General features: G+C 56.4%; 1 protein-coding gene across 1 annotated transcript in view; it reads left to right on the top strand.

The window, feature by feature from the left end:
* Positions 1 to 429: 429 nt before the first annotated feature.
* Positions 430 to 14,083, top strand: part of ARHGEF10 (Rho guanine nucleotide exchange factor 10) — a 102,520-nt gene continuing 88,866 nt past the window's right edge. The window contains exons 1-3 of the mRNA XM_062198853.1: positions 430 to 606; positions 3,739 to 3,899; positions 9,016 to 9,130. Coding sequence (XP_062054837.1) covers positions 552 to 606; positions 3,739 to 3,899; positions 9,016 to 9,130 — 331 coding nt within the window. The 5' untranslated portion in view covers positions 430 to 551. The remainder of the gene's footprint in view (positions 607 to 3,738; positions 3,900 to 9,015; positions 9,131 to 14,083) is intronic.

Here is a 14,083-nt window from a genome sequence, read left to right as displayed (position 1 = left end):
TGGGACTAGAACTGGCACCCATATGGGATGCCTGCACTTCAGGCCAGGGCGTTAACCCGCTGTGCCACAGGGCTGGCCCCAGTGAAAGCCTTTGAGTGTCATTGTTGGGCCAAGCTTGCTCTTGGTCTTAAAGAAGAGCTTCCCCGGGGCTTTCTTACATAGGATTTTAAGGCTGAATTCCATTACAGTGGGCAGCTGGACATGCATATGGAATCAGTTTCATATTTTTACATCTTGGGAATTCCAGTTTCTGTATAATGCAAAATGTATGGCCAGTACCAAGTATATGGAAAGTAGAATTGTAGAAATTATTCTTTTTTAAAAAAATAGATGTATTTATTCAAAAGACAGAGAGAAAGGGAACTTCCCTCTGTTGATTCACTCCCCAAATGGTTGTGACTGGGCCAGGCTGACCCAGGAGCCAGGAACTCTTCCAGGTCTCGCAGGTGGGTGCAGGGGCCCAAGCACTTGGGCCATTTTCTGCTGTTTTCCCCGGCCACAGCAGGGAGCTGCATGGGCAGTGGAGCAGCTGGGGCTCAAATGGTGCTCACATGGGATCTGGCATTGCAGGCAGCAACATAACCCGCTGTGCCACAACGCCAGTCCGTAAGTCATTCTTAAGCCATTTATACCGTGGAGCACCGTGAAGCGTGTGTGCCTGTGGTTCCTGAGCAGTGGTGGTGCTCTGGGGGTGATAATTGCCGTCTTCACTTTCCGCAGTCCGGGTGCTGTGCAGTCGGCACTGGGTGTGGGGAGCTGGGTGGACGTGTCCCACCGCTAATTTCCCTGTTAGTGTGTGTCTCGCGGTGCTCTCCTGGCATCTGCACTGGGGTCCTAGTCCTCACCCGCGACAGGGGAGCGGGGGGCTCTGAGGCAGCACCACGTGGTTGAATGAATGTTTGCAGAATACGGGTTATGAAATAGAAGATGTGCAGCCCGCCCTGGGGGTTTGAAATCAGGGTCTTTTGTCACCATGTTTGGTGGCCTGAGTATGACGTGGTCTTCACTAATTCTGAAGTGACTCATGGGAGGATGCCATTTAAATACCTTAGCGGGATATTTGTAAGTTTTATTATAGCATTTTTAGCACAAAAGCAAAAAAAAAAAGTTAAGTATTTGAAGTAAGTTTCAGTTATGTTAGTATTTGAATATCTCTTCCATCATCTATCCATCACCTGTCCATCTATCCATTCACCTGTCTGTCCGTCCATTGCACCCATCTGTTCATTCATCAACCCATCCATCATCCATCCACCCCCATCCATCCATCACTTATCCGTAATCCATCCATGCATTACCCATCCGTCAATCATCCTTCCGTCTATCCACCCATCCATTCATAATCTATAATCTATACATCCATCTGTTCATTGAGCTGTCTGTCCATCCACCATTCATCATTCATCCGTCCATCATCTATACTCCATCCATTATCTGTCCACCCACAGGTCATCCATCTGTCCATCGTCATCTGTCTGTACATTCATGTGTAGTCTGTCTCTATCTATCCAACTGTCCGTCATCATCTGTCTGTACATTTATCTGTTGTCTGTCTCTATCCAACTGTCCATCGCCATCTGTCTGTACATTCATCTGTCGTCTGTCTCTGTCTATCCAACTGTCCATCGCCATCTGTCTGTACATTGATGTGTAGTCTGTCTGTATCTATCCAACTGTCCGTCATCATCTGTCTGTACATTTATCTGTTGTCTGTCTCTATCCAACTGTCCATCGTCATCTGTCTGTACATTCATGTGTAGTCTGTCTCTATCCAACTGTTCATCGTCATCTGTCTGTACATTCATGTGTCGTCTGTCTCTATCCAACTGTCCATCGTCATCTGTCTGTACATTCATGTGTAGTCTGTCTCTATCCAACTGTTCATCGTCATCTGTCTGTACATTCATGTGTAGTCTGTCTCTATCCAACTGTCCATCGTCATGTCTGTACATTGATGTGTAGTCTGTCTCTATCTAACTGTCCATCGTCATGTCTGTACATTCATCTGTCGTCTGTCTCTGTCTATCCAACTGTCCATCGTCATCTGTCTGTACATTGATGTGTAGTCTGTCTCTATCTAACTGTCCATCGTCATGTCTGTACATTCATCTGTCGTCTGTCTCTGTCTATCCAACTGTCCATCGTCATCTGTCTGTACATTCATGTGTAGTCTGTCTATCCAACTGTCCATCGTCATCTGTCTGTACATTCATCTGTCTCTATCCAACTGTCCATCGTCATCTGTCTGTACATTCATGTGTAGTCTGTCTCTGTCTATCCAACTGTCCATCGTCATCTGTCTGTACATTCATGTGTAGTCTGTCTCTATCTAACTGTCCATCGTCATGTCTGTACATTCATCTGTCGTCTGTCTCTATCCAACTGTCCATCGTCATCTGTCTGTACATTCATGTGTAGTCTGTCTATCCAACTGTCCATCGTCATCTGTCTGTACATTGATGTGTAGTCTGTCTCTATCCAACTGTCCATCGTCATCTGTCTGTACATTCATGTGTAGTCTGTCTATCCAACTGTCCATCGTCATCTGTCTGTACATTGATGTGTAGTCTGTCTCTATCTATCTAACTGTCCATCGTCATCTGTATCTAACCAACTATCCATCCATCCATCCATCTTCCATCCATCATCTATCCCTTTTTTTAAAATTTATTTGACAGGTGGAGTTATAGACAGTGAGAGAGAGAGAGAGAGAGAGAGAGAGACAGAGAGAAAGGTCTTCCTTCCATTGGTTCACTCCCCAATGGCCGCTACAGCTGGCACTGCATCGATCTGAAGCCAGGATCCAGGTGCTTCTTCCTGGTCTCCCATGCGGGTGCAGGGCCCAAGCACTTGGGCCATCTTCCACTGCCCTCCTGGGCCACAGCAGAGAGCTGAACTGGAAGAGGAGCAACCGGGACTAGAAAGTGGCGCCCATATGGGATGCCGGTGCCGCAGGCAGAGGATTAACCAAGTGAGCCACGGTGCCGGTCCCCCATCATCTATCCCTTCATCCTTCCCTCCATCCATCCATCCATCTACCATCATCTGTCCATCCGTCCATCATCTGTCCATCCATCTATCTGTCCATCATCTGTCCATCCGTCCATCATCTGTCCATCCATCCATCCATCCATCATCCGTCCATCCATTTACCATCATCTGTCCATCTTCCCTGCATCCGTCCATCCATCATCTGTTCATCCACCCATTACTTAGCTTTCGATTGATCGATCATATCTCTGTGCATCTATCCATCTGCCATTATTTGGCCATGATCTACCTGTCTGTGTATCCACCTATTCTCCCCTCATGTCTGTCCATCGATCCATCTGTCATCTCAGTTATCTCTCAGTTTCTCAAATATTTCGTATTCTGTGCATTCATGTATAGAGTGATTTCCTTCAAGCAAAGTCCACATCAGCACAAATTATTTGGTGTCGCTGTGATTGGTTCTTCTCCCTGGTGGTCAGAACGTTCATGGGCTGGGGCACTTGTGTGTCGGTGTGATTGGTTCTTGTGTGTCGGTGTGATTGGTTCTTCTCCCTGGTGGTCAGAACGTTCATGGGCTGGGGTACTTGTCAGAAACCCGAGACCTTTCTCAGACCTCAGCCTCACTGCCTGCACCACAGGGGTTCCAGGCGACCTTCCCGGGGCTGTGCCCAGGAGTCTGCATCGCACGTGCCCAGCTCTGTGACAGGGTCGAGTGACTTCTGCACTTGAATGTGATTTTGTTTCCAGATGAGATGATTTACGATGACGTGAACGGAGATGAAGGTGGGAACAGCTCTCTGGAGTACGGGTGGAGCTCAAGTGAATTTGAAAGTTACGAAGAGCAGAGCGACTCGGAGTGCAAGCATGGGCTCCCGCGGCCCTTCCTGCGCAGCAACCACAAAAAGCAGGTGTGTGCAGTCCGTGTGCAGGGACGGGGCGTTCACACATGTGCAGTTGGAGAGCAGACATGGTGTTCTCACATGTGTCTAGTGTGTGTGCAGGGACGGGGTGTTCGCACGTGTGCAGTTGGAGAGCAGACATGGTGTTCTCACATGTGTGTAGTGTGTGTGCAGGGACGGGGTGTTCGCACGTGTGCAGTTGGAGAGCAGACATGGTGTTCTCACATGTGTGCAGTGTGTGTGCAGGGGATGGGGTGTTCTCACACATGTGCTATCCATGTGCAGGGACTGGGCGTTCTCATATGTGCAGTGTGTATGCAGGGACGGGGTGTTCTCACGTGTGCAGTCCGTGTGCAGGGATGGGGTGTTCTCACATGTGCAGTTGGAGAGCAGACACGGTGTTCTCACATGTGTGCAGTGTGTGTGCAGGGGATGGGGTGTTCTCACACATGTGCTATCCATGTGCAGTGGACAGAGTGTTCTCACGTGTGCAGTCTGTGCAGGGACGGGGTGTTCTCACGTGTGCAGTCCGTGTGCAGGGACGGGGTGTTCTCATGTGTGCAGTCCGTGTGCAGGGATGGGGCATTCTCACGTGTGCAGTCCATGTGCAGGGACGGGGCATTCTCACATGTGCAGTGTGTGCAGGGGACGGGGTGTTCTCACATGTGCAGTCAGAGAGCAGACATGGTGTTCTCACATGTGTGCAGTGTGTGTGCAGGGGATGGGGTGTTCTCACACGTGTGCTATCCATGTGCAGGGGACAGGGCGTTCTCACGTGTGCAGTCTGTGTGCAGGGACGGGGTGTTCTCATGTGTGCAGTCCGTGTGCAGGGATGGGGTGTTCTCATGTGTGCAGTCCGTGTGCAGGGACAGGGTGTTCTCACGTGTGCGGTTGGAGAGCAGGGACAGTGTTCACACACGTGAGATCCTGAAGCTTCCTGTGCAGTCTGAGACTCCCTGTGGCCGAGACACCCAGTGAGGGCCGTGGCACAGTGAGGGCCAAGGCTGACAGTGAGGGCCGTGGCACCCAGTGAGGGCCGTGGCACAGTGAGGGCTGTGGCACCCAGTGAGGTCCGTGGCACCCAGTGAGGGCCGTGGCACCCAGTGAGGGCTGTGGCACCCAGTGAGGGCCGTGGCACCCAGTGAGGGCCGTGGCGCAGTGAGGGCCGTGGCACAGTGAGGGCCAAGGCTCACAGCGAGGGCTGTGGCACAGTGAGGGCCAAGGCTCACAGTGAGGGCCGTGGCACAGTGAGGGCCAAGGCTCACAGTGAGGGCTGTGGCACAGTGAGGGCCGTGGCACAGTGAGGGCCGTGGCACAGTGAGGGCCGTGGCACCCAGTGAGGGCCGTGGCACAGTGAGGGCCGTGGCACCCAGTGAGGGCCGTGGCACCCAGTGAGGTCCGTGGCACAGTGAGGTCCGTGGCACCCAGTGAGGTCCGTGGCACCCAGTGAGGGCCGTGGCACCCAGTGAGGTCCGTGGCACCCAGTGAGGGCCGTGGCGCAGTGAGGGCCGTGGCACAGTGAGGGCCAAGGCTCACAGTGAGGGCTGTGGCACAGTGAGGGCCGTGGCACAGTGAGGGCTGTGGCACCTGAGGAGGTGCTAGAGTGGATGCAGCCATGTGAGGCCCAGTGCACACAGACTTAGGACGGTGCAGGCTCCGACTTCAGCAGTGAGCGGGCAGGGCTGCCTTCCATGCCGGCTGAGTTACGTTGCCTTTCACAGTTGTGGGAAGACGGACTGGGCCAGGCCCGGCTGGTGGCCGATCTGCCCTCCTGACGCTGAGTGGACCTGAGTCCCCGCTGCAAGCCGGGCGCCCGGTGGGGGCTCTGAGCCGCGTGCTGCTGGGAGAAGTGCGGGAGGTAGCAGTAGGGGAAAAGCAGGAGGGAGCACCTGCCCTTCTGCGTCCACACTGCCAGACAGCCCGGCAGGGGTGTGGCCACGTGGGGCCTCGGGGTCAGGCCCCGCTCAGGGTGGAGTTCTCAGGTTCCAGAAGCCGTGTTTCCGCAGCACCTGTGAGCTGCTGGAAGCCACTCAGAGCAGCTTTTTATGAAGACCGCTCAAGCGTCCTCACCATGCTCGACACGGGAGACCCCAGGGGCGCACCGGGGACGTGGGAGACGCCGAGGGATGGTGGACAGGTGCTGCCGCCCCCGTCAGGGAGCCCAGCGCCATCGTGGAGACAGCACCCAGGTGGCCGTCCCCAGGCAGCTGCCCTCGGTGCAGGTGGACACAGGCATCTCTCCCAGGTCTGACGTGTAACAGGAGTCAGGCGTATCTGTGTGTCGGACCGTGGAGCCCTGGCTCTGGTCATGCCTGTGCTGCCACGGCACGCCTCACTCGCTTGTGTGTTCATCTCTCAAGAGCCGGCACATGCAAGCGAGCCTGCTGTGGCCGATGTCTGTTTTCCCGTCCGTCTGTCTGTCAGTCCGTCTGTCCGAGAGAGCGTGTTGCAGGCACTGCAGAGCGCCTGCAGGAACCGCTCGTGTCTCTGGGCTGTGGCTCTCACGATCGAGCCCGCTTAGAGAGTCCAGGCTGGCGCACGCCACCTTCAGCGAGCGCCGCAGGAAACGCCTGCTTTCGTGGGGAGGACCAGACAGTGCTGTGGGAAAAGCAGTTCTCAGAGGGTGTTCCTGGGGCTCCTGGGGCACCGGGGTGTTCACTGCCGTGTGCAGAACTTTCTAGAAGTTCCGCCAATTGCATGCTGGGTCCAACTGTGTCTAAGGGAGATCTGGACAAGCGCAGAGCAGTGCCGCTCTTTCTTGCTTGGGAAATTTCGGTTCCTGGCATAAGTGTGATTTGACGTAACGTGATGGGTGTGCTACCGTGGAACGCTGGCAGACATGGGGAGTTCCCAGTGTTAACTGCTGGTGCAGGAGATAGAGGTCCAGATAAACCAAAGCTCCCTGGGCTTCGCAGTGCTTTTCCCTTAAAAGGTTCCTGAGACCAAAAAGCTTGAGAACGGCTGGTCTGAACGTCCTGAGGTCTGTTCTTCACTGTGGAGTGGGTCCCCTCCCGTCGGCCCTGTTTCCTGGGACACTGTGATTTGTCCAGGGTGCTGGCTGGCGCCTCGGCGACAGCAGGGGTCCTTCTGGGGCTCCTGGAGCAGCCACCACCTGCTCGGGCTCCAGGAGCGGCCCCAGCCCCAGCCCCGCGGGCAGGTGCTGCACCCAGGAGGTGGGTCCCTGGGACAGCGGCACCTGCCAGGCTCTCCAGGAGCCACGGGCTTGGTGAGAGCTGGGAGCTTGTAGAGAGGCGGCCCCCACGGAGGCTGGTGCCTGAGTCTTGTTTGGACACAGGCACAGGTGTAGCAAGGGGGTCTGAGGCGAGGTGGGCGCACCTGTGAGGGTGAGACATAAGCCCGCCCAAGGCTTCCTCAGGGAGAAGGGCTGGCGGAGGGCGGGGCGCGTGTAAGCAGCCTCCCCTCCCTGTAAGCTGCAGCCCCCACCTCGCTGTGCACCTGCCAGGCTCTGCTCCCCGGGAGGTCAGCAGCCCCAGGTCTGGGTGAGAAGGAGCAGGGCCTGGCAGAGTGCTGGACAGGAAATGGCCGAGGCCTGGTGGGGTCAGGAGCATGAGGCTGGAGACCACCGGCAGTGGGAGCCCGGGAACAGGCCAAGGACGTGCCAGCCGAGTCGCCTTCCTGTGTGGGGTTAAGGGACACGCCTGCAGGGGCTGATGGCAGCGTTGACGGTTCTGATGCGGGGCTGGCATGGCCGGGCCTCAGCATGGTTACGTGGACCTCCTTGGGAAGGGCACCTGTGGGCGTCGACGGGCGCAAGGTCAGGGCCAAGGTTGGCAGAGCCAGCACCTGCGCCGGCGCCGGCAGATGCCCTGCCCCAGTGACGGTCCGCTGCAAGGGGTGCACGTGCTGCCTCCTGGGAGAGGAGACTGGCTTGACTTCCGGCGTCAGGGCCTCGGGTGCTGGGTTTCAGAGTGCCAGCAGGAGTGCGGGAGGCAGGTGCAGGTCTTTGGATTGGTGTTTTATAAGATTTATTTGTTTACTTGAGAGAGAGAGAGAGAGAGAGGTCTTCCATCTACTTGCTCACTCCCCAAATCACTGCAATGGCCCAGGCCAAGCCAAGCCCAAGCCGGGAGCCAGGAACTTCTTCCAGGTCTCCCACATGGTTGCAGGGGCCTGAGCACTCAGGACATCCTCTGCTGCTTTCCCAGGCCATCAGCAGGGAGCTGGATTGGAAGAGAGCAGCTGGGACTCGAACCGGGGCACACATGGGATGCTCACGGCTTCACCTGCTGTGCCCAGCGTGGCCCCCATTGCAGACTCTGACCTAGGACTCTGGCTGGTGAAAGCGCCGATGGTGGGCTCCGGCCCACAGGGGACGTCCCCTTCTGAGCCCTCTCTGCAGGGCAGCCTGGCTCCTGGGCGGCCTTGTCTCTGCCCACGTCACAGCCGCAGGTCTCTGTCTCCCCCTTTTGGTGCCTAGGTTCTGGGGACGGGGCTGCCTCAGGTGTTAGGGCCCTGGGCCGCAGGCAGGGCAGGCAGAGAGCTTGCAGAGGCGAAACAGGAGCCGCGAGGGCCCGTGGGCAGTGGCTGCACTGTGGCTCCGGGCAGGCGGTTTGCCGTTCGCAACCTTGGCAGAGCCGTGAGTTCGTGGGTGATGATAACAGAAATAAAGACCCACTTCTAAATGTGGCAGCCACAGCGAGGAAGCAGAAAGTAGCCCCAGACCCCCTCCCTTCCTCTCTCTCTCTCTCTCTCTCTCTCTCTCTCTCTCCTGAGATGTGAACACTGCTGCAGGCGCTGTTTGGAGCCCAAGCCACTTGACTGTTTTCTTTTAGGACAACAGTAGCAGGAGGTGGCTCCGTTCCCGTCCTGTCTCACGCTCCCGTCTCATGCTCCGGTCTCACGCTCCCGTCTCAGGCTCCCTCTCCCGCTCCTGTCTCCCGTCCATTCTCCCACTCTCCCACTCCCGTCTCCCACTCCCGTCTCCCACTCCCGTCTCAGGCTCCCTCTCCCGCTCCCGTCTCCCGTCCATTCTCCCACTCTCCCGCTCCCGTCTCCCACTCCTGTCTCCCGCTCCCGTCTCCCACTCCCTCTCCCGCTCCTGTCTCGCTCCCTCTCCCGCTCCCGTCTCCCGTCCCGTCTCAGGCGTGCCCCCTTTGCTCGGCAGATGCAGAAGCTGATGAAGGCGGCGAAGGAGGGCACCAGAGACGGCCTGGAGAAGACCAAGGCAGCCGTGAAGAGGGGCCGCTCGTTCATCAGGACCAAGTCCCTCATCTCCGCAGGTCTGCATGTTTGTGGGCGTGGTGTGGAACTTTCTCCCATAGCCTTGGGGTGTGGGGCACCTGTGCATCCCAGGGCTAGAGCAAGCCTGGCCGGCCAGGACCTCCTCTCTCAGATGGGGGCAGCTGTGGGGTGGTTGGGGATCTCCGGAAACAGGGGCTGTTGCACGGTAAGCAGCTGCCGTGGTGAGTCCTGGCGGCGGCGACAGCACTGCCCCTTCCTCAGTGTCCTGGGCAGTGCCGCCTGCATGCAGGTCCCCAGTCCACGTGCATTCTGAGCGACTCGGGGAGTGGCCGTGAGCCTGCGAGGACCCAGCGTGTGGGCCACAGGGCTCAGACCCCTCTCCCTCGGGGCGGGGCGGGGTTTTCAAGTTTTCCGGAGGTCTCACTGAGGGGCCTTGTCCTGTGTGGTTACGCATGACAAGTGAACACATCTCAGTAGATCCCGTGTTGGCGGCAAGCCAGTGGCCGAGCTCATTAGCATCGGGAGGAATCCCGTGTCACCTCTGGGCCCTGATGTGTGGGGAGGGTGCTTGAGAGTTGGTTCCCAAGCGGCCACTGTGGTTCCCGCATGTGCGTGTCTGTGTGCACAAAGGACATCAAGTGTTTCCCCGGGGTGGGCACTTGTGCATGAAAACCAGCGAGGCCTCACCCCCTGCAGCCCCAGCCCCGCTTCTGCACCTCCAGCCCGGCGAGGAAGTTTGTCAGGACCCCGCAGGGGTCAAGGTGCCTTCCTGAAAGCTGTGCAGTGGCGTCCGTGTCCTGGCCGGGACGCCAGCCACGTGTGGAGCGCTGCCCGAGGACAGGCTCCCCGGAGATGGCTCCTGGGCCACCCGCTGGACGCACAGGCAGGGTCTGTCAGGGAGAAATTGCACCACCTTCTGTGCTATGTGGCCAGCAGCAACACCACTTTCCGGGAGCTGGTCAGAAATGCCCAGCCTGGCCCCATGCAGGCTGTAGCCCGACCTGCAGGCTGGCAGGGCACAAGGGGGTGGACCCACAGGTGGCCCCAAAAGCCCTGAGCAGGCCTCGAGACAGTGAAAGTGCATCTTGGCATCTTGGTTAGGGGAGGTGGTCTTCGGCGGGTCACAGGCAGAGGTCACTGGTTAATAGGAGAATCCCAACCCCTCCGACCTCACTCCCTCAGCTGGAAGGGAGTGGTCCCCACTGCACCACTGCTTTCTGTTCAGGGTGCACGAAAATTTCCCTGGAGCATTTTCAAACATTACCCTGCGGCCAGGCATCCCCCACCCGCAGTTAATCAGCGTCCACGCGGGCCTGGAGCCACGCTGGACTGTGAAAGCCCCTCTGGCCAGGCCCTGGGCTCTAGGCCCTGCCTCCTCGGGCTTCTCTTATGGGAGGCTCCGTGGCCTCCTGGCTCCCCCCCCGTTGTGTGGTCTCTTCCGTGTCGGCAGCTGTGTCCCGCTTCTCAAAACTGGATTTAGTTTTGGTTAAACGTTCTGATTTGTGGGAAACTGTACCTTTGCAGCCTCCTTTGGAGACCCAGAAATAGGCCGAGTCCCAGCCACCCCAGGTTGATTGCAGCGGTTCTCAGCTGTCTGTGTGCTCTGACCAGGGCGTTGTACACAGTGGGAATAGAGATTCCAGCGGTTCTCAGCTGTCTGTGTGCTCTGACCAGGGCGTTGTACACAGTGGGAATAGAAATTCCAGCGGTTCTCAGCTGTCTGTGTGCTCTGACCAGGGCGTTGTACACAGTGGGAATAGAAATTCCAGTGGTTCTCAGCTGTCTGTGTGCTCTGACCAGGGCGTTGTACACAGTGGGAATAGAGATTCCAGCGGTTCTCAGCTGTCTGTGTGCTCTGACCAGGGCGTTGTACACAGTGGGAATAGAGATTCCAGCGGTTCTCAGCTGTCTGTGTGCTCTGACCAGGGCGTTGTACACAGTGGGAACAGAGATTCCAGCGGTTCTCAGCTGTCTGTGTGCTCTGACCAGGGCGTTGTACACAGTGGGAATAGAGATTCCAGCGGTTCTCAGCTGTCTGTGTGCTCTGACCAGGGCGTTGTACACAGTGGGAATAGAGATTCCAGCGGTTCTCAGCTGTCTGTGTGCTCTGACCAGGGCGTTGTACACAGTGGGAATAGAAATTCCAGTGGTTCTCAGCTGTCTGTGTGCTCTGACCAGGGCGTTGTACACAGTGGGAACAGAGATTCCAGCGGTTCTCAGCTGTCTGTGTGCTCTGACCAGGGCGTTGTACACAGTGGGAATAGAGATTCCAGCGGTTCTCAGCTGTCTGTGTGCTCTGACCAGGGCGTTGTAGAGTGGGAATAGAAATTCCAGCGGTTCTCAGCTGTCTGTGTGCTCTGACCAGGGCGTTGTACACAGTGGGAATAGAGATTCCAGCGGTTCTCAGCTGTCTGTGTGCTCTGACCAGGGCGTTGTACACAGTGGGAATAGAGATTCCAGCGGTTCTCAGCTGTCTGTGTGCTCTGACCAGGGCGTTGTACACAGTGGGAATAGAGATTCCAGCGGTTCTCAGCTGTCTGTGTGCTCTGACCAGGGCGTTGTACACAGTGGGAATAGAAATTCCAGCGGTTCTCAGCTGTCTGTGTGCTCTGACCAGGGCGTTGTACACAGTGGGAACAGAGATTCCAGCGGTTCTCAGCTGTCTGTGTGCTCTGACCAGGGCGTTGTACACAGTGGGAATAGAAATTCCAGCGGTTCTCAGCTGTCTGTGTGTTCTGACCAGGGCGTTGTACACAGTGGGAATAGAAATTCCAGCGGTTCTCAGCTGTCTGTGTGCTCTGACCAGGGCGTTGTACACAGTGGGAATAGAAATTCCAGCGGTTCTCAGCTGTCTGTGTGCTCTGACCAGGGCGTTGTACACAGTGGGAATAGAAATTCCAGCGGTTCTCAGCTGTCTGTGTGCTCTGACCAGGGCGTTGTACACGGTGGGAATAGAAATTCCAGCGGTTCTCAGCTGTCTGTGTGCTCTGACCAGGGCGTTGTAGAGTGGGAATAGAAATTCCAGCGGTTCTCAGCTGTCTGTGTGCTCTGACCAGGGCGTTGTACACAGTGGGAACAGAGATTCCAGCGGTTCTCAGCTGTCTGTGTGCTCTGACCAGGGCGTTGTACACAGTGGGAATAGAAATTCCAGCGGTTCTCAGCTGTCTGTGTGCTCTGACCAGGGCGTTGTACACAGTGGGAATAGAAATTCCAGCGGTTCTCAGCTGTCTGTGTGCTCTGACCAGGGCGTTGTACACAGTGGGAATAGAAATTCCAGCGGTTCTCAGCTGTCTGTGTGCTCTGACCAGGGCGTTGTACACAGTGGGAACAGAGATTCCAGCGGTTCTCAGCTGTCTGTGTGCTCTGACCAGGGCGTTGTACACAGTGGGAACAGAGATTCCAGCGGTTCTCAGCTGTCTGTGTGCTCTGACCAGGGCGTTGTACACAGTGGGAACAGAGATTCCAGCGGTTCTCAGCTGTCTGTGTGCTCTGACCAGGGCGTTGTACACAGTGGGAATAGAAATTCCAGCGGTTCTCAGCTGTCTGTGTGCTCTGACCAGGGCGTTGTACACAGTGGGAATAGAAATTCCAGCGGTTCTCAGCTGTCTGTGTGCTCTGACCAGGGCGTTGTACAGAGGGAATAGAAATTCCATCGGTTCTCAGCTGTCTGTGTGCTCTGACCAGGGCGTTGTACACAGTGGGAATAGAGATTCCAGCGGTTCTCAGCTGTCTGTGTGCTCTGACCAGGGCGTTGTACACGGTGGGAATAGAACTTCCAGCGGTTCTCAGCTGTCTGTGTGCTCTGACCAGGGCGTTGTACACAGTGGGAATAGAGATTCCAGCGGTTCTCAGCTGTCTGTGTGCTCTGACCAGGGCGTTGTACACGGTGGGAATAGAACTTCCAGCGGTTCTCAGCTGTCTGTGTGCTCTGACCAGGGCGTTGTAGAGTGGGAATAGAAATTCCAGCGGTTCTCAGCTGTCTGTGTGCTCTGACCAGGGCGTTGTACACAGTGGGAATAGAGATTCCAGCGGTTCTCAGCTGTCTGTGTGCTCTGACCAGGGCGTTGTACACAGTGGGAATAGAGATTCCAGCGGTTCTCAGCTGTCTGTGTGCTCTGACCAGGGCGTTGTACAGAGGGAATAGAAATTCCAGCGGTTCTCAGCTGTCTGTGTGCTCTGACCAGGGCGTTGTACACAGTGGGAATAGAGATTCCAGCGGTTCTCAGCTGTCTGTGTGCTCTGACCAGGGCGTTGTACACAGTGGGAATAGAGATTCCAGCGGTTCTCAGCTGTCTGTGTGCTCTGACCAGGGCGTTGTAGAGTGGGAATAGAAATTCCAGCGGTTCTCAGCTGTCTGTGTGCTCTGACCAGGGCGTTGTACACAGTGGGAACAGAGATTCCAGCGGTTCTCAGCTGTCTGTGTGCTCTGACCAGGGCGTTGTACACAGTGGGAATAGAGATTCCAGCGGTTCTCAGCTGTCTGTGTGCTCTGACCAGGGCGTTGTACACGGTGGGAATAGAACTTCCAGCGGTTCTCAGCTGTCTGTGTGCTCTGACCAGGGCGTTGTAGAGTGGGAATAGAAATTCCAGCGGTTCTCAGCTGTCTGTGTGCTCTGACCAGGGCGTTGTACACAGTGGGAACAGAGATTCCAGCGGTTCTCAGCTGTCTGTGTGCTCTGACCAGGGCGTTGTACACGGTGGGAATAGAGATTCCAGCGGTTCTCAGCTGTCTGTGTGCTCTGACCAGGGCGTTGTACACGGTGGGAATAGAGATTCCAGCGGTTCTCAGCTGTCTGTGTGCTCTGACCAGGGCGTTGTAGAGTGGGAATAGAAATTCCAGCGGTTCTCAGCTGTCTGTGTGCTCTGACCAGGGCGTTGTACACAGTGGGAATAGAGATTCCAGCGGTTCTCAGCTGTCTGTGTGCTCTGACCAGGGCGTTGTACACAGTGGGAATAGAGATTCCAGCGGTTCTCAGCTGTCTGTGTGCTCT

Source organism: Lepus europaeus, chromosome 8 (genome assembly GCF_033115175.1).
Source record: "Lepus europaeus isolate LE1 chromosome 8, mLepTim1.pri, whole genome shotgun sequence".
Taxonomy (NCBI): domain Eukaryota; kingdom Metazoa; phylum Chordata; class Mammalia; order Lagomorpha; family Leporidae; genus Lepus; species Lepus europaeus.
Note: the sequence above shows the minus strand (reverse complement) of the source record. Positions and strands in the feature narration are given on the sequence as shown.